The sequence below is a fragment of the Kryptolebias marmoratus genome, linkage group LG21, assembly GCF_001649575.2.
Source record: "Kryptolebias marmoratus isolate JLee-2015 linkage group LG21, ASM164957v2, whole genome shotgun sequence".
Classification (NCBI taxonomy): domain Eukaryota; kingdom Metazoa; phylum Chordata; class Actinopteri; order Cyprinodontiformes; family Rivulidae; genus Kryptolebias; species Kryptolebias marmoratus.
The window spans coordinates 13,040,911-13,060,232 of record NC_051450.1 but is presented as its reverse complement, the minus strand read 5'-3'; the positions used below and the strand labels follow the sequence as shown (position 1 = coordinate 13,060,232).

The window sequence follows — 19,322 nt, the reverse complement described above, 5'->3', positions numbered from 1 at the left end:
AAGTGTCCTTTCAGATGTGTTGTAGTACTGTTAGTGAACCTACAGGGATACATCTTTCTAGGTGGGTTTCTGTGGAACAGTTGTCTGTAGTAAGTATCTTACCTGCAGCAGACAGCACTCTGGGTGATCTCAGCTTAAAGAACTGTGGAGAAATTCTCAAATTAGGCACAAATCGATGCAAGTTTACACCATTTAAAACAGCTTAAACTCAGATCTCTGTTAGGAGTTTAAGTCTGGACTAAATTTGGTATTTCTACACCCCATAATGAGGCAGTTATTCATGTTGCTCTGTTTTTTCTTGTAACCAAACTTCATTCGTGTTGCTACGCAAACTGGGTGCCTCCCGACTGATGGACTGGATCCGCCAGGAGTCAAACAGTTTTTCTGTTAAATATAAACAACGCTTTGGCTCAAGCTGCTGGGAGGAGTTTGGTCCTGTTTATTTTGTTGGAAAGTTGCTCTTAAATGGCCCCTAGCCCAACTTACCCCCATAAAAACTTCTCCAAACTGAGATCACTCTGACCACTATGTAACACAGGTCAGATCCTGACTACTCAACACGTCACTTAAGGGAAAAAAAAAAAAAAGAAATGAATGAATGAAAAACAAGCTGGTTTAATTACACCAGAAGACACCCCATGTTTACATTCTTTATACTAAGCTAACGTCTCTTGATTTATAAAACAAACCACCCCCCCAACACACACACACCCTCTCCGAGTGAGAGCTGGTCTCAATTCTAAGAAACGCAACGACTTGTGTTCATTTTATCAAGGGAACAGATCTGAAATGTTCTCACTGAAGGTTTTGTGGTCGAATGTGAGACTCCTGACACCTTTCACACAATATTTCAGAAAGAAAACAGTTCCTCGACCATCCAGCAACACTGATACAACGTGAGAAACAGTCATAATAATAAAAAAAAAACAGGTTTTTATAGAAAACAAAAGTTCTCCTTTTAATGTCTCCAGCCACAGTATATTGTACATTTACAGTACAGATTCCAGATTTTACCTTGATTCTAACATCACAGTTTAAAGTTTGCAACTGAAAAACACAACACAACATTGAAACGAATGCACAAATTAAAACTTATAAAAAATATAAAAACAGTACTCTTAAATCTCATGTGGACAAGTACCATTTCAATAACACATCTGATAATACACAGCAGAGCAAACAAATTAAACTAAGTTTTTCTTTTTAAATAGAAGGAAAATACATTTTCATCATGCAGAGGATGTAATTAAATAACCAATCAAACAAAAATAATATATACTTCTCTATATAACTCTCTCTGAAATTTCAAGTCAAAGCACTCCCCATCCCTTAAACAGGGAAAAAACAAAATATCTAAAAACAAACAACGCTTTCACCGGCTGCCATCTTCGCACGGCCTTTAATAGAAAACGTCGTAACTCGACGCCGTCTGTTTGGCACAGAAGACGCCATAGTGGCAGTAGCATTTTGCATTAGAAAAGTGGGCGGAGTTGAGCTCTTTTTGGATAAAAAAATAAAAAAAAACAGCGGCAAAACAAAACAAACAAAAACATTCTAGTCGTGTCCCCTCCACCCAGCAGCGGTGGCAGCCTAGTCCTTCTGCAGCATGCTCTTGATGGTCTTGTTGGTTGATTCGTCGTTCAGATGCTTTGTGGTGTACCTGCGGTCCAGAGGAAAACAAAAACTGGTTTGTGTTTCAGTACTACTGGTAAAACAAGATATCAAGATACGAGTTTCCTGACATGTCGTATGTGTCTATATATGAGGGATGGGCAGTGATTTTCACACTGGAAGTCTAGTTACACACGCCTGATACGTGTGTGTGTTTTCAATAAGCTGGCCCAAGGGGAGGTACTTGAACGCCACACAATTCAACACACCAATCCAGGGCTTTCCTTTTAGGGTGGGCACAGATATTCTTTAAATGCATCTCGTACAGGAGTGTCCAACCCCAGGCCTCGAGGCTCCGCTGTCCTGGAGCGTTTTAGGTTTTTCTGCTCCAACACCTGATTCAAACGGTTTAATCACCTCCTCAACAAATCAGCACGTTCTCCAGAAGCACGTCCGCGAGTCGTCCATTTAAACCAGGTGTTTTAAAGCAAGAACACGTCTAAAACAAGCAGGAGAGCGACCTCCGAGGAGCAGAGTTTGACACATATACGATCGAGTACAATGATCTATTCTCAAGTCTAACAAAGCAGCCAGAAAACTCAGCGTTTTATGATTTATTAAATATGTTACCTCAGTAAGTTTTACCAAAAAATGACTATTAGTTAGAAAGATGATTTAGTGTTTTGCATACAAATTTAAATATTGAGGGTAAGAGCTTTAAAGCGCTGAACCATTTGATTTACAATTTTTAAATAAAGCAACACCGCTGCATGAGCAGATGTGTTTATGCACTAAATATTTTCATCGGGGCTGATATTTACCAAACTAAATCATTTTCTTTATTTGTTATTATCCATTTAAAATACACGTCCGGTCTTGATGAACCCGTGAGCTGCATGTGAACAATAATAAACAGCCTCAAACGCATTTTCCAGCCTAAATATTGCATTATTTTCCACCACAGTGTGGTTGTTTTGTCCCTGCCTGTCTGATCAGAGCTGTGACCACCGACGTAAAGTCTGCCAGCTTTCGTACGAGAATGGTTTGCGGACAGGAAGTCCCGTTAGCTGATTTCAGAGATGATATGGCTCAGAAAATGACCCCCCCACCCTCCCGAGAGAAGACGGGCGTGGGCGATCTCATTCAGACTGTGAGGGACAGAATGTCAGATGTAATCGGCCCTTTTCTGTAAAGTCTTTGACACGCAGCTAAAATAAAGCTTCCAGTGAGTCAGTGTGCTGAAGGGGAGGAAACAAACAAAAAGTGTTTGTCAGCTGCTGGTGAACGAGCACAAAGATCAACACGAGCAGGGACCCACTTCACGTTAACAAGGCGTTCGCTGGCAGCTGTATTCACAGAAGATCCTGACCCATTTTACTCACCTGAGAGCGTTGAGAAGGCCTTCAACGTTGTTTTGTGGCTCATCTTTGAGAACTTTGATGCAGCCTTTCATCTGCGGATCAGAACCAGATTAGCTGGAGAACTTCCTGTGAGCGGGATCGCGGCGTGGGTTTACTCACGTCGATTTTTGACGACTTGGCGAACGCCCCAACGGGATGGACGTGGTCGTACAGGATGATGACTCCGACCATCACCCTGAGGCAGAAAGGCACCGTCTCCTCGCTGGTGAACCGCCTGCGATAATCCCTGATGGGAACGAAGAGGAGGAATTTAGACAGACAAAAAGTCCAGAACGAGATGGAAAAATAGAAGTCACTCACTCTGTCTCCAACATGACTTTACACACGCTCGCCATTGTGCTTAAGCAATCTGTCGTGTTCTCGATGGGAAGGTTCTTGTTCTGTGAGGAGAAACGAAACGTGCTGAGGATTATCACAAACTGGGGCATGAAAGGACAATCAAACCTTCGATTACATGTTTGTTTTGCTGGGCCTGAAGCAAAACTTTGGGCCCCTGTGTATCAGGACTTAATAACCACAGCTTATGAACACTTTGTAACCAGCTAATGTTTTTCAGATATGTTTAGGAAACTTGAATTTATTCTGCAGAAGGATTTCAGTGCAGTAAGATTCATGGGCCATCCTTTAGATGTCTGTATAAAGTCAGAACAGACCCTTCAGTTCATCATAAAAGTTTAGGTGTCGGGATTTTTCTGTTGCTGAAGCTTTCCTTTAATTATGTTTGTTTGTTTTTAGAGATTTATTGGTTGCCTCTAGGTTTTTCTTGACTATAACTCAATCCAACAGTACTTTTTCCATTTAAGACATGCCTCAGCCTTTTGTCTTCAAACAAATTATTGCTTTTTATGACTTAAAGGTAATAATAAAACCACCTGTCCACACTACATGTTTCTAAAAATACACAAGGTTTGTTCGGATGTTTATTTACAGCCTTATAACAATTAACTTTGTGAAGACTAATGATTGGCTTTCATCTTATAAGCTATTACATTTTTTATTTGTGCAACAGAACAGTGCACCACTTCTTTCAAATCTTCACAAGTGTCTATTTCTTTAAAAAGCCAGCTTTTGTTTGACTTTTCTTGGAAACTAGAAAAGTACTCCTCAGTCCTCTTTCTGTCTTTGCTTCGATGACCTTGGATATTTCAACTTTCAGTGTTTTAGAGCTGATTGTTGGGGAAAACTTTGAGGGAAAAGGAGTTTTTAAAAAGACTGAAAGCTTTGATCATCGACTGACCAAAACAGAAATAATGCTTTCATTTTGCTTTAAAACTCGAAGAACTCTGTGAGCTGAAACCTCCGCCAAGGCTGACTCCACCGAACTCCAAAATTTAATCACTCGTTTCTTGTGACAACCAACATTTCCTGAAACTTTCATCAAAATCTGTTCATTACCAGTTTATTAGTAATCCTGCTAACAGGCAGAAGGACGGAAAAACAAACCAATGCTACCAAAAACCCAACCTCCACAGCAGAGGTAAAAATAATCAAATAATCTTGTTTCTGAAACGGATGGACTTAATGCAGCTTCAGGGTTGATAAACTGGGATCATCCTTGATCCATGAGGTTTCCAGCTGTGCAGTTTGACTTTCTTACGTTACATAGTTGAAGAGTCACCTGTGATCGGATCACCACCAAAATTTAATCACCTTCTTGCACGTTTCATTCAAATATATTCATTATTTTTTAAAGTACTCTTGCTAACAGACGACCAAACAAACAAAACAACTACAACCACTGTGGTGGAGGTAAAAATCCTATTTTCTTACTTCTGCTTCAGTCTCACCTCTGACACAAACTTTGTTGTGCCGTCACTTAGCGTCTTCAGCATGGGCGTGGCGTCAGCGTAGAACAGAGATATCCGATTGGCCAGCTCGTTGTTGACTTCGTTCTCACCCTCCGCCTGGAAATCAGAAAAAAATAAAAACTAAATAAAATAAAAGGTGTTTATGTGTTTTTCCTGCTGAAGTCAGTCGGGCACATTTAACAGTTTAACCTGCAGCCTTTTAATAATTGTCCCAGACGTCTGACCTTAATAGAAAATTCATATGAAGACCTTTAGCTGATGCTGCTATCAGAACGGCTCACCAGGAGAAACGACACTATCAGGGGAAATTTGAATGAAAAATGTCAAACTAATAAAACAAAAAGGTGCCACTGAATCAAAACGTGTAGACCGACTGATATGAAATATAAAAGTCTTTGTTCCTTTTCTCACTCTGCAGTATGCCGTGAACATATGGGTAAATTGTATTTAATATATCTGAACTTAAATGAGGCAGAAAAACCAAAATATTAACTGGATTTATTCAAGCAGCTTTGGTGTTTGTGTATATAAATAGTTGTTTCATCAAAAAGGAAGATGACAGGAAAACACTGATATGAACTGTTTGACCGAGCCGTCCTGTTCCCCCGATTCTCAGCTGACTAACGCGTCTTTCTGCTGCTTTCCACTTTCAGACACACACAGATCATAAAAATAAAAATAAAAAACACACCTGGCAGATAACAGGGAATCGAGGCGTCTCTCGAACAGCCTGTTCTAAATTTGGTCGCGTATTTAAAACAACAAGAGCATTTCCTGCCGTCAAGAGAGACGCGGCGAGATCCAGATAAATCGACGCAAACTTTCAGACCCATTCGAGTATTAACGAGCGCTGACAGACGAGCTCAAAGACTGTCTGAGCGGGACAGATGCGTTTCATCTCGGATGTCTGGATGATTCAGTTCTCCCGAGCGCTGACTAAACTGAGAGCCGAGAGGAGCGTGTCTGAGTCCTCACGGTAACATGTCTGGGCCCGTGTTCCTGATGGCACATTCTGGATTGAAATAATAATAAATAAATAAATAAATAAATAAATGAATACATGAGACTCCTGTCAAACAGGTCACCACGGAGACCGGTCTCCATTCATTACATTTGACCATTTCCTGCATTAAGTAGCTTAAATCTGCTGAGCAAAGATCATCTAATGTGCAGCATGAATGATACAGGAAGCTGAATAGCTTTTTAAAATTTATATTTAAAGAGCTATCATTTATACTAAATACAAGGAACACCCTTTTAGTGAGCTGCTATCTTCTTAACAGCCTTTTAGTTCATTATAAAATACACCACCTGCACTCGCAGGACATTTTCTCTTCGCTCTTTTATGCCTAATTTAATATAAATCGAAGCCATAAGATCACACAGTCAATTTGAACTCTTGGTCCAATTATGGTAGTCTTAAATATACTTTATAAATAATCCGACACGTGGATCCACGAGCGGGGAAAATCAGAAAATCATTATCTCCTCCGCCGTCGCCCATAAATAGACTGAAGGTGCACCTGGGCGTAACGCCTTCTTTGGAGATGAACGGACAGAAATGGGACACAGACGTTTCTAAAGCAGATGTTTTCACTGTCTGCGCAAGAAAAGTCCATTAATAGCAGCTTAGCCCACATAAAGTCTCTGTAAGAGGTGACAGGAAGTCGGCTCTCGTAGAACAGCGAAATCTCAAAACTCCACCTTATTTTGTGAATTACACACAAGTTTCTGCTGCTTTGGCTAAACGTGTGCAGTGGTAAAAAGGATGAACAACCGGGATCATCTGGATGTTCTGATGTTACTTTCATTTTACATAAATTTATTGTTCAGACCCACATTCTTTAGGCTATTTAATGTATAATGAAAATGTTAATGTACTCAGAAACAATTGAAAACAAGCAGCAGAATTACATTTTAACCAAATTAAAACTGGACAACTAATTTCCTCATCTCCCCTCACAATGATGCTTGTTATCATTTTAAAAACACACATTATATATTTAAATGCTGATAAATTTAGAGAAACTCAGCAGTTTCATTAAAATATGAAGGCTTAAATAATGCTAGTTAAATTCATTCATTATTATTATGTTTTTCCATCTTCATATTTCTTCAGAAGCCAAGAAATAAAAGATTTTTGAAGACAGTAATGAGAACAAGCCTCTGAGACACTTCTTTAAACAATATCTTTATGTCTGAACAGGTTATGTTGATATAATGGTTACTAATTTAGATACACAAATCAATAACTGTTGTTCCCTTAGAGATAATTCACTTATCTGGAAGAACCAAAGCTAAACACACACAGTTAAGGTCAGTTTTTAAAGGTCATATTTACATTTTTAAGCAGCTAAATGTTTCACTGTGTGCTCTAACCTGCATCTAACTGTGTTTATGTGCCATTTAGTGACAAAAACATGTAGAGCACAAACTGTAAAACCAAAACTCTTATCTCAAAGACGCTACGGCACACCACAGAGCCGAAAGATAAAAAAATAAAAATAAAAAAAATAGATCCCCCTTGTTGACTGCAAAATTAAAAATGCAGGAGACGAATGTTCTCACCGGTACATTGTTGAGCCGCATTCGACTCAACGTTCTCCTGTAGTAGCTGAAGTCGTTCTGAATGGCTGGATTTGTCATCTGCAAAAGGGAAAAGGAGATAAATAAATGAGGGAAACAGTTGTCTGTAGGTGGCACACCCTGCAGTAGGACAGAGAGGATCACGCACTCCGCTGTCATGACAGAACGATTCAGCCAGCTAAGCAGAAATGTAGCTTTGGGGAGGAATGACATGAAAAGAACAGTGAGACAATTATAGTTTTATTTGCTGAACTGAGTTTAAATCCTCTGACATTGATTCGGGCTCTTGCATCCACATCCTCTCCCCTCCTGTCAGAAAATATTTGTCTTTTTTTTTTTCCTCCATTCTGAGCTGATCAACGGCATTTATTCTGACAGGAGGGCCAACACACAAAACACTTTAACCCAGGTCAAATGTAGCTTTACTCTGACATTATTTACAGTAAAAGCTTTAAATAAAAACATAAGAGTCGTTGCATGTTATTGATACCAACGTCCGTGGATATATGGACAATCTGATTCTGACCTTGTGCAAAAGAAACTGGTCAATAAGAGCGCTTCTTTAAATAAAAAAAAAAAAAGAAGAAGCAGAGCCACCAGTGAGAGCTCATTATGTGGCTAATTATCCTCATTCCTGTATGAGCCTGTCACAGTCAAAGCTGCACTGGCAGCATGTTAATCCTGCTACAATGGACTGCTATCTGTCTTTGTCCACAGTGTCCACCAGCAGAGACGGTCTGCTTCAGCGGGGAGGGGGCTGCACGCCACACAGACACTAACTAGGTCAGAAGCCCGTGCACGGGTGTGAAAGATTGATGAATAGGCTTGGCATGCCACCTCACACCCCCTACCTTCATGTTTTATCTTGCCAGGATGGGTAGTGGGTACTAATTGGAGTGTCGCAGCAAATGGCCTCAGGGAATCGAGGAGTGGGGTTTTTTTTTCTTCTTTTAATGTTTGTGTCTCAGAGCGAAGACAGAACGAGTTCAGCCACCGTCTGAGTGCTCACAGGATTTATTTATTCTTTTAAACAATGACCACTTGAGTGACACACGAACTTAACTGTGTGACTTGATTTCGAGCCAGATCAGAGTTCTTATAGTCTTCTCCCCGATTTATTATTGCCCGCCACCAACCCCGTGTCTGTCTGTGGTTTTGTTTTGTTTGTCGCAAGAGCAAAAAAACCTCATGAACCACTGAACGGATTTTGACAAAAATCTCACAAAGTGTACATCTGCAACTGATTAACTTTAGAAGGTAACCCAATTCAAGATGTCCACCACAGGTAACCAACATTAACAAACACATAAATAGCTATATTCTAGTCAAATTAGTAGATATTGAGCTCAAGTTTTATGCAGTTCCTGAAATGTTAGCCCTTTAATTCACGTAAATTGCCACGTTCAAGGACTCAGGATTAAAACAATTTGCAGCCCATATTCATTAATATCAACATCATTAGTCATTCCAGTGACATCCAGTGTATTATAAATAGCAGAGCAGAAACAATTTTATAATTACACACTTATCCCACGCTCACTGATGGCAGTATGAAGCAGCGCAGAGTAAAAATCAATATAAGGGCATCAGGAGATAACAGTTCCAGTTTGTATTCCAGTGAAGCAGAGCAGCGTTTACAGTGAAGATTAAAAAGGTGAGGTCGGCGCATGAGCGAGACGTACTTTAAGCTCGTCGAAGCGCAGCGTGAAGTGCAGGATCTCTGCAAACTGCTTGGCCAGCGCCTGCTCCCGCTCCAGGTGTTGAGTCGGGTCGCTGTAAGCCTCATTGGTCAGAGCTCCCAGGAGGCTGTGCAACGCCGCTTCTGCAAGACAGAGATGGGTTTAAACATGAAGCTGCAGCTCTGTCAGAATATGTGTCTATTAGGCTTATAGTATTAATAAAAAAAAGACCACGGAGAGGTCTTGAACAGAGACAGTTCAGCTGATTGTGAAGTCATCTGCTGAGCGTTCAGATTTTTTGTCTTTAAAGCACACGGTTTAGTATGTGTTAAAAATGTAAAAGGTCAGGAAAGAACCTACAGTTTATGGAAAGGCAGAGAGGTTCAAGAACAAAATGACAGAGTGTACAAGAACTATGAAGCCCGCAAACTACAAAATCCTAAAACTTCTTTATTTACGTAGTCAAAAAAAAATGAACCCGAACATTTAACTAGAGGACTACTGGATTTTCTTATCATCAGCTCTGATACGAGCTTATAGACAGTTTCAGCCCCTTTCAAGCACTGATTCATGTGAGATTAGAGTCATTAACAAGTGGAGGCTTCGCAGCTAAACACAAAAGCAGCCTGGAGAACAAAGGAATAGTCCGTTTGCCTTCGACTTAAACACTTAGAGCTGCAAAGACCAGAAACACGAAGGTTTTATTCCGACGTATGGATGCATCACAAAATGAGGCCTCTGTGGGTTTCCTTTATGTCGCTTTAATGCTCCTTGAATATTGCAATCACCAAATTCTAATCACAATGGTCACAACACACTATGTGCTTCAGCAGCGTGGCCCCTATAGTTTAAGCCAGGTGTGGTCATTACAGGCAGTGAGGGCCCATCTGATTGGACAAATATATTAATGATTTGCAGAACATGAAAAAAACAGCACCTAGAATACTATAGCCTGTAATATATTGCAATCATTTGCAAAAACATAATTGGGCGGATTGATATTGATAACATTTCGATAGATGGTCTAACAGAAAAGGTTTCCACACAGAAGGAAGGAGATCACTCAGATTCACTTGGTATTAACCTGCAGTGGCTCTTCCTTTTAAAAAAGACGAGCGAAAATAAAAACTATGCCTAAAAAATGTCCTCCTACACGAACAGAGCTACCAAAAGGACTCATGGGATCAGGCTTTGTTTATTTAAAAGTAAGCTTTATAAACTGGTAATAACTAGTTAATTTAACCTAAAAAAATGAAGTTCAAATGATGAAAAATAGTAATTAGTTGCAGTCAAATGGAAAAAAAGGCACTATATGTAAACAGCATTTAAAAGTATCTGCAATCTCAAAAATGTTTCAGCGCAACAAAATGTAACCAAAATAAGCTTAAATAAACCCAGCAATAATTTTTCAAAACTAGGCGTTCAAAAGGAAAAAAAGCTTGAATACGATGCCGATTTCTTCCCATTTGAGGTCAAGGAACAAGTGTCAGAGCGGATCAGAGCCACGGCTAGATGTGAGAACGGTGCAGCGTGTCAGCCAGCTGAAGCATCCTGATTAGGACGGAGACAGATAATGGGGCAGCGGTGGTGCTCAAACCGCCCAGGGGCCAGTGCCAGTTTCACGAGGGGTGAGTATTTGAGGCGGTAGAGGGGCTGAGAGGCTCTCCTGTTGAGATGCAGATGAGACATGGGACTAATTATCTGATTGGCATGGAAATGTAAAGGGAGGCGGGGCGGCACGATTTCATTCATGCAGGATTACATTCATTGTTTTGACAGTCACTAAATACAAAGCCTGTGCCGTGCCTTGACATCACATACCCATGGACGGATAATGAAGGAGGACCAGCAGGGAAATAAGGAACACGTGAAGTGAACTGTAGTCAAGAACTTCCAGAGAAATGATTGTATTAAACTTCTTCTTTGGACGCTTATTTTTTCCCTCTCTTTAAAAAAAAGGAACTAGAGAACCTTTAAACTCCAGAGGGAGCTTTATTTATAGACGCAGACAGAGCTTTGAGCTCAGTCTCGACGCAGGAGGAGAGGCGCTTCAACGATGATATAACCCAGACGAGCCGAGCATCTGATGCAATGAGCTTCATGGCCGCAAATTACACTTAAACAGATTTATTCTGAGCGTATTTTACAGTTGTTGGTGATTACGAATGACTACACAAATGTCAACATGACCCAGATTCAGACAGGGGTCTACTTAAGTTGAATTGTAGGAGGACTTTTAGGAGACGGACGGAGATCTGGCGGTGCAGAGCGGTAAATTGAGCACGTCTGCCTTTCGGTAATGACTCCCATCTGCTTGGGCCAGCATTTGCAGCGGAGCGGCTGATTAAAAATGGCCTTGGTGGTGCAGTTTTCTTTTTTTTTTTTCCTCTCTGCTCCCGTCCACATCCCAGTCAAAACAGAAATTAGTACGGAGCTGCGTTTAGGCCGTCAGAAAGGCAGCGCTCTGCCATGTTGGCGAGTTGGGGAGGGGCGGGGTGCGGAGGGGATGTCGGATCTCATCAAGTCACAGAGAAGAAGGCGGGCAGAATTTGGGCATAAAGGATATTCACTTACAGAGAAGGGCATGCTAGAGGAAGGCAGGACTTCCGAACAGTTTAGGTGCTACAATCTCATGACCGGAGTTTGTTTTTCAATTAAAAACATGGCTTTAAAAAAAACATTTCCTTTGCACTTCCATCTAGTGCAGCTGAGTTAACCCTCCTGTGGCCTTAACGGGTCAAATGGACCTGAGGTTAGAAGGGCTTCTCTTCCTCTGCAGCTACGATGGCTTCAGGAGGGTGAAAACAAAAACAACCGTTTAAGAAAATTTAAAGATTCTGCAAAGAACGGCATGATTATTTCATTATATCAAAACACAATTACAAACTTTACCTACAATCGCTCTAATTGTTGGGGTGACGTTACAGAAGTAAAATCAGATCATGTAAAACAGAATAACCTAAAATAAACATTGAAAAACTAAATACCAAACAGAAAGTATTCTAGAAAAACCATAAACACAGCTTTTTATTCCATAACGCCAATCAGCTGATTCAGTAATAACGGTGAGATAATGTAAGAAGTGTGTCTAATATCAACAAAGGAAATAAAGGGAATTTTTAGAAAGGCACTGGTTAGCCACTAGAAGCTAGAATATTTGTAAGTTTTATTATTTTGACAGAAGCTCTTTTTTTTAATGTTCTACTATTTGGATCAATACGATGAAGAACGTCTAGAAATTACAACAGAAAAGAGAGAACAGGTGAAAATAAAGGTTTAGTTCTGCCAAATGTGAAAGGGAGATATTTATTGTTTAAAATCGATGTAAATAAATCTATTCTGACTGTTAGTGACTGATCTCGCCTTGGATCAAGGTGGAAGCTTCTGATTTCCTATAGGTCACACATAACTAATGAAAAACAGAAACTTTCAAGCAGTCATTTGTTTTAGACTTCAAATTAAAAGATTTCTGCTGCAGATTATTACAGCTCTAAATATTTTGGGGTTTTTTTTTGAGCTTGTAATTACATAAGCTCCTCTTCTCAGTAGTCCCGCTCTCCATATCCCTTTATTCAGCCTGCAGAAGACGTTCAGCTTCGAGTGCATCAGTGAGGACGGGCGGACCGACCCGGGCCCTGGAGCCAAAAGTCAAGGCGGTGAATTAGAGCAGCAGACGAAGCTGCGAGGTGACCTACTTTGTTACATAACAGCCATCGTCGGTCGCGCCACCGCCGCCCACTGCCCCGATGACTACCTCCCTCCTCCGTCACTGAGATCAAGGGTTTGAGGGCACCTCAGACATGACAGACTCCACCCCCCTCCTCAGAGCCAGGGTGATAAGAAGACCAGGGAGCAGTAAGCCTACATTCCCCCCCACCCCCATTGTCTTAGTGCTAATTAAACAAGCTACAACCCCCTCACCCGCTGGGGTCAGTGCTACTCAAACAGCATGCTGATAAATAGCATAGCACTGTGTGGGGGAGCGGCGGTGGGGTGTTTACAAGAGGCTAGGGTGCATGTTAGATGAATGCTCGGCATATGTGTTGACATATCCTGCTCAAGAATGCAAATACACTTCAGAACATGCAGCCTCTGTGCAAAACCACTATAAAAAAGGTGTTGAATTCAGAGCTTCAACAAATGTGCTTCAAAGCATCTGCCTCACCCATAACATCACTCGGAGTGTGACGGAAATTTTCGCCCCCAAAGAAAAGTTAAATCTGTCTAAAGTGTGTGAGCTTCAATTCAGCGGCCGGTGGAGTAATTTTACGTACCTAATCTCTGAGAGAACTCGTAGAACTTCTTCAGTCTCCCTACTAAAGGAACCACGGCAGCCCACGCCTGCTCCTGTAAGGCCTCATTGTTTGGATTCTGGATCGCCTAAGGAAAACAACAACAACAAAAACAATCATCAGTAATGCATGCTAACATTAATATCAAGCAAAAGTAACATTTTCTGCTGCGTTTGCACCCACCATCCCAATGCAAACAGTGTTTTCTGGTGAGAAAAGCAAAGCTAAAAACAAATCTTTCAAGGCAAAAAGCTTTTAAAAGCTAATTTTACTTTATCTGTGAGTACGTGACCCACTGAGGGGAAACAATGGTGTCGAAGGACATGCAAATGACTGTTTTATGCCTGCACACGTTTTTGCTGTTGTTCGGTTTTTTTTTTAGTTTTGTCAGATCAGCCACGTAGTGGGGGGAAAATATTCAGATATTAAGAGCAAACATATACAACATAGACAAAAGTTTACATATTTTTCACAGCTACAACAGACAAGGCTATGCTTGGATACAAGGTGAAGGCAGCATCATCACGAAACTATTAAACACCCTTCGATCATCCTGCTCGGTTTGGTTTTGCCTCAGAAGTCCTGGAATGACGTCTCACTCAACTTCACCATGTAGGAGTAGCTAACTGTTGTAGTCAGGGAGCGAGCTAAGTGCTATTAGCTAATAATTTATACATTTAAACATTGCAGTAACACGTTCTCTATCGGAGGCTGTTAAAAAGTATGCGTGCAGCTGATTTAATCAGATACAAACTCACAAAAGAGCAACTAAACCGTTTATTCCTGCAGCCATCACTTCTGTTTATGCGTGAGAGGCAGCCATATTGGATTTTGAGGCGTTTCGGCTCATTTTCCCCAACAGAAATTGATTTAAATAGAGTAATTAGAGTTTAAACAGAAGATGATTGCTCAAACTGTTGGAGGCCGTGTTGCTTTGTGGGTAATGCTAGCGCTAATTTTGAACAAGGGAGGTTTCTTTTCAATGTTCAGTAACTCAAATTAAATTGGTGTTTGTAGATTCTCAGTCATCCAGGTGATGGTAGCTCCAGGTGCTGAAGCAGAGGTCGGCTGGATGTCCCGATTTGGTTCTTTAAGACGTTTTTTCTTCAGTCTTTTTAAGAAGAAAACCTTTTATATGAGAGACGAAATCTCTTCAAGAACAAAGAAAGGAAGTTCAAATATTTAGGATGAGGATTTCAGCTCCTGAACCACCATAGAAGGTAATAAATATACATTTTTTAGGCTAATTAAGAACTAAAACCCAATCCTATGGTTGTAAATCAGTTAATTTTAGTTTAAATTCACAAACTTTGAAAACCCCAACAGAAGAACAACATTTCTTGATGCACCAGATGAGAAATTATTTAAAAACTACTGCATCCAGCCTTTGTGGAGTTTATATTTTACACCTAAAAAGTGAAGCCCAGACTCTGTCTTATGGATTATTGTTTCAGCTGTACCTCTCTGATCTCCTGCCCCGCCCCTTTGTAGGCCTGCAGCTCGTCCAGGATCCCCTTGGCGTCCTTCAGCACCACATCCACCTGCTCCCACACCTCTCGCTCTGCTTCTGTGGGCTGCGCGTCTGTGAGTGCACAACAGTGGGAAAGGTCAGCCTGGCATCTAATCCATATTCACACTGACCCAACCTAAAGTGAAACACGGCTCGGAGAAACTCATCCAATCCTCCAAGATCGTGGTAAGTTTAATAAACAACTTCCAATTATGTAAATGAATGGTTGTGGAAGTAATCTCATCTCCCCACTGTTTCCCATTAGGTTCTGACACCACCCACTTTCCTGGCTGATAGGGAGGAAAAGGAGAAAGATAAGACAAGACAAATGAAAGTTTATGTAGACCCTGTGGCTCCGACTACAGAGGAGAGTTGTTTTTTTTAGGCAACAATATCAGCACGTTCAATGAGCTTCCCTGCGTTGTTTTTAAATCAACATTCAAATCCTGATTATTGTGAGTGAGCACATTTAAAGCCCAACCGCATCCTGAAAGCACAAACTCTTGCCTGGGATGGGAAAAAAAAAAAAGTGATGTTCTTTAAAAATAAAAAAACGTCTGAGCCCTACGAGAAAAGGTTTTTTCTCTCAAGGTATCACCGAGTTTCTCGGTTTGCCAAGTGTGAGAACGGTGCAGCGCAGGTTCAAGCCGTGCTGAGGGGCCTTAGGCTACGCAGCAGCTGAAACCTCGGCGCTTTATATTTGGGGATTGGAGGGGGTGGGTGGCGTCTCTGTTGCAGCTCTGCTCTGATTGATATTCTGCACACACGCTGCTGTGGAAAAGGCAGGTTGATGGAAAAGTGCAGAAGCTCCAGCGTTATATTTGATTCTCTTGCCGCCGGGAGAAAGTCATGTAAAAGATAAATTAGAGTGAAAAAGACAAGAGTTTGGAACCGATAATGTTATGGAAAGATATTCATGTGATCAATATCGCGAGTGGGAGCAATTACTTGCAGAGAAACTCACTTTCGAAATCGAGGAAAAAATTGGGCTCCTGTTCCAGATCTGTGCACGTCAGAACTTTCAGAAGGTTCCCCATGTTATGATACCTGTTGAGGGAAAAGAGAGCGAAATCAATAAAAGCAGAAGAGTTTGGCGGCGAACGGAGCAGGTGTCGATACTCTGCTGCATCCTTGGCACATCACGCAGGCTCTGCTTCACCGCTCCCCAGATGTGCCCGCCGCTCCCCTCGGACCCCCTGGCTGTGTGTTTCCTGCCCTCAGCCTCTCACCAACCAGATGTCAAACCAAAAAGTCCCAAAAATAAAATACAACCTTAGTTTTTTTTTCTGCTTTGCTACGCTTCTTCCCAGCATTTGAAAGGCGTTTACGGGCAGCCAAATGCAAAGTCACCGTCCACAGGGATCTCTGCTCTGATCTGTTCACACGTGAACTAGTCAGCCATTTGTTACACAATAATACATATAATTGAACATTTAGAAAGAGAGTTGTCCAATAAATGTGCATTCTGTTTGTAAAGATAGTTGTCTGTAAACCTGATTATGTCGGATACTACAAAGCTGTCATGTGAACTCCTTCAGGGATCTGTAAAGTCAGCAACATTTATTAACATATTTATTTCATTAGTTATGTTCCTTTCAGGATTTTAAGTTACACAAATTAACTCGACTGCTTGTCGGACATTAAGAAATGGTTCAAGGATAACCAGCTTCAATTAAACTTAGAAAAGACAAAGTCTGATCGTTGCTCCTTGCAGCATGGTTCCACAAATCCGACAACAGATTGTCCCTTTAGACGTAGATGTTAAGTCAAGTTTGAGGAACTCGTGTTGTGTGTTTGATCAGTCAATGTCTCCCGAAGTCACGAGAAACAGCTGGTTTGAATTTATTTCCCTCCGACTTCCAGGTAAAATATTTCTAAATCAAGAAGGCTGGTTTCACAACATGACATAAAGATGATTTTCCTCTTGTTTAGATAATAGTCATGCTCTTTTTTAACTGGATCAAACAGAAGGATACATGATTCTAGCTTTAATGGTTATTTGTTACTTTTAGGATTTATTTTAAGATGTTAATATTAGGTTTTAAGGCCTTCTACTTTAACTAGGGCCTTCAGGTTTTCAAACGAGAGACTATTAATAGTGGAATAAACTTATTTTAACACAAACAAGGTCTTTTTTAAACTACTGTGTTATTATTTTAATGTATTTTCCCTTGTTTTATTGTGATATCAAGAAGAAATAAAAAAGTTTTATACAAAAAAACCTTAACTCACTAATGCCGTGTTGGCAGCAATATTTACCACATCTTCGTTGCAGTGAAACAAAGTTGTGCCTTAGGCTGGCCACAAGAAAAGGCCACTCTAAAAATGTGCAGGTTACTTTTACTGTAATACGGGGTCAGAAAACCAGTCAGAATAGCTCAGTATGTGTGCTTTAACAACTTTCCCACGTTGTGGTCAGAAATGATCTTTACAGGAAGACTCGACTGTAAAAGTTTCCCCTTCATACCCCACATATACCGTAAACTGTTTACGTAACCCTGATGTATATCTCAGCTCGAGCTGTGAAATAAAAAGAGACAGCCTCGCGCTGCTCTCTGCTCCGTCGATACGGCGACTCCTTGAAAGAACCGAACTGATGTTTGTCAGACGCAAAGGTCACCAGACGTATGACGAGTCACAAGTCTGAAGCAGTTTACTCAAAAGGTGGAGGTGGCGGACAGATTTAACCCCCGCTGACAGAGAGGGGAGATGGGGAACGAATGCGCTCGGAGACAGGAGGGTGGGGCGCGTCGACGCAACGCTCACCTGAGATGAGTGACGGGTAAAGAGCTAAAGTGACTGAGTGAGGGCCGGTGGTGACATGGTGAATCAAGCCGACGCAGGTGATGCAGGAGGACGGGGAGGTGCTGCGACAGAGCAAAGCACACACTCAGCACTCAGCAGCAGGAGGGTTTTAAAATGCATGAGATGCTTCGAGCACGGCGGCAGGGAGAGGCTGTAAGGATCAAAGATCCTTTTTTATAAAAAAAAAACAAAAAATATTTATGATGAAGAGACCACTTTAGTGGCGATGGTTGAGTGTAAGGTTGGAACAACTTATAGACTGAAAGAACTACATAAGGCAAGAAAAAAAGTTCAGATAATCATGTTGATAAATTTAATGTATGGGATTTAATCTGTTGACATCATACATGCAGAAGGTGCCATTTTTGTTTTTCTTGAAGACACTTAGAGGTTAACCAATTAGGGTTTTTTAGAAATCAGAACAGTTGATAGCCAATAACAATTTACTCTTTTATACACATTAAAATGTACAAAAACAATCATTGAAGAAATGTGGACAAAGGCTTACAGTGAGGCAAAAGTAAAAGCTCTTAAAGCCTCACAGATTAAAAAAAAAAAAAAGCTAAGAGTTTTCCGTGAAGTTCTTTTAAAAGTCTTCATAATATTCCCATCATCGTTCTTGTGTTCTGCCAAAAAATGCACCCCTGCCATGAAAGAAATGTTTGATTAATCGAAGGAACAACACTGCCCACAGATGTGCCTGCTTCTTGGTTAGGTTAGTATGCTCAGGCGTGGCTGATTAAAAAACGACCATAATCTGGGTAATTAACTGAATAACCTCTAGTTAAAATCCTGTTTTTCTTTAGTGCCATTTATTTAATGTATTCTACATCAATATGTGAGCAGGACTGCTTTAAGTGTGCATGTCATTTCATCCTCCTTCAAATTTTGTCTCCAGTCCAACTCGGAAACCACCTGCAAAACCCCACCTGCCTTGTCCGGCCCCGTCCTGTTACCGTTCACTAATGTGACCTGAATGTCTGACTGCGCCAACGCTGGCACCTCACTGGCTGTCAGGAAGCGGCACCTGATGCGGCCTCAGAAGGGACGAGAGCTGTCACTGACCGTCGCCCCGCCAGGTGATGCAGCCCGTCATCACCAGACTTCCTCTGGTCCTCTGCTGCCACCTCTCAGCCGCCGACCGGCTGACTGCAGAGGGACCAGCACCACTCCTTTGCACCGTTTAAAATTGGGTCATTTTAAGGACGGGGATTTGTGTGGCTGCGTTTTCAAAGTCTAACTGAGAATCTTTGCAGAATAAAAGGATTAAAACAGTTTGTTTGTTTTTTATTTCAGCTTTTAAAAAGTCTAGCGCTCAACTTAAAATTCATCATGAGAATTACTTTAAAACACCGACTTTGCAGTGTAAGCAAACTTGTTCTGAAGACAGCTAAGCTGTTTATGAGAAGCCAACTTTAAGCTTAAGTGAGGGAAGAGCAGAAGAGGCTGGAGATGTATCAGAGAGAGATGGCAGAACAGAAGTTACCCCCCCCCCATCCCAGCAGTGCTGGCATGTCCCGGGCACCACAGAGAGTCCAACGACAGCCTTGTTGTTGTTTTGAACCCCCCCACTGTGCCATCGCGTGTTCGCAGTGAGCAGGAGAAGGGAA

At 41.2% G+C, this 19,322-nt stretch overlaps 1 protein-coding gene across 5 annotated transcripts in view; it reads right to left on the bottom strand.

Annotated features, from left to right (window-relative positions):
* Nucleotides 1-927: 927 nt before the first annotated feature.
* Nucleotides 928-19,322, bottom strand: part of fam49bb (family with sequence similarity 49 member Bb) — a 32,280-nt gene continuing 13,885 nt past the window's right edge. For 4 of the 5 annotated variants that reach the window (XM_017406374.3, XM_017406377.3, XM_017406375.3 and 1 more), the window contains 10 exons: nucleotides 15,872-15,954; nucleotides 14,858-14,979; nucleotides 13,380-13,485; nucleotides 9,109-9,248; nucleotides 7,409-7,486; nucleotides 4,820-4,936; nucleotides 3,333-3,412; nucleotides 3,132-3,258; nucleotides 2,994-3,064; nucleotides 928-1,660 (listed from right to left, as the gene is read on the bottom strand). In XM_017406374.3, coding sequence (XP_017261863.1) covers nucleotides 1,591-1,660; nucleotides 2,994-3,064; nucleotides 3,132-3,258; nucleotides 3,333-3,412; nucleotides 4,820-4,936; nucleotides 7,409-7,486; nucleotides 9,109-9,248; nucleotides 13,380-13,485; nucleotides 14,858-14,979; nucleotides 15,872-15,944 — 984 coding nt within the window. In that variant the 5' untranslated portion in view covers nucleotides 15,945-15,954 and the 3' untranslated portion in view covers nucleotides 928-1,590. Of the gene's footprint in view, nucleotides 1,661-2,993; nucleotides 3,065-3,131; nucleotides 3,259-3,332; nucleotides 3,413-4,819; nucleotides 4,937-7,408; nucleotides 7,487-9,108; nucleotides 9,249-13,379; nucleotides 13,486-14,857; nucleotides 14,980-15,871; nucleotides 15,955-17,673; nucleotides 17,775-19,322 lie in introns of all 5 variants that reach the window. The other variant, XM_037973270.1, reaches the window with a different exon arrangement.